General features: G+C 28.3%; 3 protein-coding genes across 3 annotated transcripts; 2 read left to right on the top strand and 1 right to left on the bottom strand.

Annotated features, from left to right (window-relative positions):
- The first annotated feature begins 314 nt into the window (after nucleotides 1-314).
- On the top strand, nucleotides 315-977 carry Chro.80491 (FLJ12760 protein). Its single annotated transcript, XM_660191.1, has 1 exon — nucleotides 315-977. One exon carries the CDS (start codon nucleotides 315-317, stop codon nucleotides 975-977), a length of 663 nt encoding a protein of 220 aa, XP_665283.1.
- A 423-nt stretch (nucleotides 978-1400) lies between these two features.
- On the top strand, nucleotides 1401-1772 carry Chro.80490 (ubiquitin-like protein). The annotated part of the gene is made up of 1 exon (XM_660190.1): nucleotides 1401-1772. One exon carries the CDS (start codon nucleotides 1401-1403, stop codon nucleotides 1770-1772), a length of 372 nt encoding a protein of 123 aa, XP_665282.1.
- A 465-nt stretch (nucleotides 1773-2237) lies between these two features.
- On the bottom strand, nucleotides 2238-2477 carry Chro.80489 (hypothetical protein). The annotated part of the gene is made up of 1 exon (XM_660189.1): nucleotides 2238-2477. One exon carries the CDS (start codon nucleotides 2475-2477, stop codon nucleotides 2238-2240), a length of 240 nt encoding a protein of 79 aa, XP_665281.1.
- Between the last annotated feature and the right edge of the window lie 846 nt (nucleotides 2478-3323).

Genomic DNA, 3323 nt, shown 5'->3' with positions numbered 1-3323 from the left:
AAGTGGGGAATATTAACTTAAATAAGTTCGAAAATTTGAATTAACTGAGGATATAATAAGTAAAGCTCAAGAAATTATTAATTCAGATAAAGATACAATTACAGAATTTTGGAAAGGTGAGTTAAATAGAAATTAAAAAAATTGAATGTAATTAATATTGGTTTAACTTTTTAATAGACAAATATATAAAGGAATCTGTAAAGAATTGGGATAAGTTTTATAAGAGAAATAATATAAACTTTTTTCTAGATAGACATTGGATAGATAAGGAGTTTAAAGAGTTAATTTCTAATAGTACAAATATATCAGATGATATGAATCCTAAAGTATTAATTGAATTTGGATGTGGAGTAGGTAATTCTTTAATACCATTATTACAAATTTCAAAGGATTTACATTGTATTGGATTTGATTGTTCTTCAAGAGCAATTTCTCTGTTTGAAGAAAGATGGAACAAAATTTTGGCTAATCTTGAAAATGATGAAAAAAATTCAAAAATATGTCCATTTAATTGTTTAAAAGATTCAGATAAGCCATGCACTAGATTTAGAGGATTTGTATTTGATATAGTACATTCTGATATACCAACATACATTTGTCCTGAGAGTTTTGCAGATTTTGGCTTATTAATCTTTGTATTATCTGCAATACATCCAAAACATCACCAGGATGTGATTACAAGATGCTCAAAATCTCTGAAATCTGGAGCTACTTTACTTTTTAGAGATTACGGAAGGTATGATATGGCACAACTCAGATTTGCTAAATCAAGTAAATCTAAAATCACAGATAATTTTTATGTTAGATATGATGGAACATTTGCATACTACTTTACTATTGAAGAAATAGAAAAATTATTTGTTAATGCAGGATTCAAAGTAATCTCAAATCACTATTGTCTTAGAGAAGTTGTTAATAGAAAAACTCAAGTTACTATGCAAAGAGTTTGGATTCAAGCCAAATTCACCAAGATCTAATTAGATTGTAAGTTCCTTAAACATGTATCAATATTTAAGGCAAAAATTGGAAAAAAAGAAGAAGAAATCAACAAGAAAGAACAATAATCGCTTTTTCAATATTGAAGAACTAAATAATAATTCAAATCCATCTTTTTGAACTTCAATTACGGAAAACATTCCCATTTTTCTCTACATTCTTATTTTGACAAATTTTCGACAAATATATTATACAAATAGCGGCAATATGGCGGCGCCAAACACGTATAGGCGCCAAATTCGAATGATTAATATTAAAAATCCACACTAGTGAAGAAGAATTGAAGTAAGAATTTAGGGAAAAGTCAGGAGGTAAAGGTGAGAAAACAATAATAATAGTGATAATAAGGGAGAGAAGTATAGATATTTAGGAAAGGTGTTGAGTTATTTTTTTTAAAAAAAGACATGGATCCAGGATTCACAGATAATAGTAGTATGGGTGCAGGCGAGGGGAGTAATGACGGACATCAAATTGAGCAGAAGCCAGTAATAGATCAAGGAACAGGAGGAGCTTCTGATGATAGTCAGTATGTAACAGTCAAGGTAAGAAGTCCAGATGGGGAACAAGTTTTATATAGGATTAAGAAAAAGACTCGTTTACAAAAATTGATGAATTCTTTCTGTCAAAGAACTGGCCAAAATGAACAATCAATTCGTTTCTTATTTGAAGGTGAGCGTTTAAGGCCAGAAATGACAGCTGAAGACGCTGGATTACAAGAGGGAGATTTGATTGACGCAATGATTTCTCAAGTTGGGGGAGGAATAAGAAGAATGTAAGCTATCCGTTTAATAGAGACAATATTGAGAATATGTATCGTCTTTTTTTTTTTTTTTTATTAAACTTAGGCAATTCACTTAGTCAGATTTGTGTATGTGTATAGCATATTTATAAATATATCTATACATATATATAATATATCATATATTAATATTTATTATCTTTTAAATTTCCTCCTTTGTTTTACTTGCTCTCCAATAGTTATATGTCCACTCATAGAGATATTCTGCTGATAAAGCTGCATCATCATTTAGATCTGGGATGGTGAAGTGGGGTCCGACATATATACCTGGTAGTATTATTAAATAGATAAGTTGAATATAATTATGAAATTTACTTACTTAATATATCAGCAAATCTATCTATAAACCAAGATCCATTTCCAGGTAACCAATATGGGCTCATATATAAAGTTGCTTGCTCTTTAGGGCATATTGAAGCAAAAATGGTAGTTTCTGATCCCTTTAAATAATAATAAAAAAAATGAAAATTATTGAAAATATTTGAATAAAAATTAAACTCACCATTTTTGTATCAAGCAAGAACCATTTAAAATAGTATATTAAACTATATGGAAATACTTTTGGAAATATTGCAGTATTTACAGATCCAGGATTTACGCAGGTTGACCAAGGAAAATTATCATAATTTCCTCCTTCATCAACTTTATCAGTCTGAAAAGTTTGACAGAATGTCAAACCCATTGCATCCCTTCTTAATTTTAGTGTATAAAGGAGTATTGCTGCTTTAGATGCTCCATATGAGTAATCAGTCTCCAAAATTTGTGAATAATCAAGTATCTTTCTTAAATTAGAACCAAAGAATCTATGTAATGGGGAGCATGTATTTACAATTCTTGAATTTTTTGTGTTCTAAGTTCAAATAATAAAAGTTATTATATATACATATTTATATATATATATATATATATATATATATATATATATATATATATATATTTTCTCAGATAGTTGAGATAATAAGCTTTGCTCAAAACTTACTTTTAAAATCGGTAATAATAACTCTGTTAAAATGAATGTTCCTATATAGTTAACTTGAAATACTTTATTAATATACTTTTCAAAATCACTTGATTCTTCTTTTCTATATCCTGATCCTGATCCTGATCCTGATCCAATTCCTGCATTATTTACAAGAATATCGAGTCTATCATAATCACTAATAAATAATTTAATCAATCTATATTCTTTCTTGGATTTATATTAATACATCCAAGTTGAAAACTTACTATGTAAATCTTTTAACAAAACTTCGAATGGACTTTTCATCAGATAAATCAATATACATATATCTTGCTAATCCTGTAGAGGAGTTATTTGTATTAATTTTGTAAGCTGTAACTCTGCCTTTATTTTCTTGTATATCTGCAATTATTACAGTTGCTCCACATTTAACAAAAAACTCGGATACTTTCTTTCCAATACCTGTTGCTCCACCTGTAACAATACATACAGTTCCCCTTAAATCCTTATTTTCTAAAACAACAGACTCTAATCCTAATAATCTGTATAATCTTTCAATAAGAATTT

Source organism: Cryptosporidium hominis (assembly GCF_000006425.1).
Source record: "Cryptosporidium hominis TU502 chromosome 8 CHRO018147, whole genome shotgun sequence".
In the NCBI taxonomy this organism is placed as follows: domain Eukaryota; phylum Apicomplexa; class Conoidasida; order Eucoccidiorida; family Cryptosporidiidae; genus Cryptosporidium; species Cryptosporidium hominis.
The sequence above is the reverse complement of the archived record's forward strand: the minus strand, read 5'-3'. Positions and strand labels throughout refer to the sequence as shown.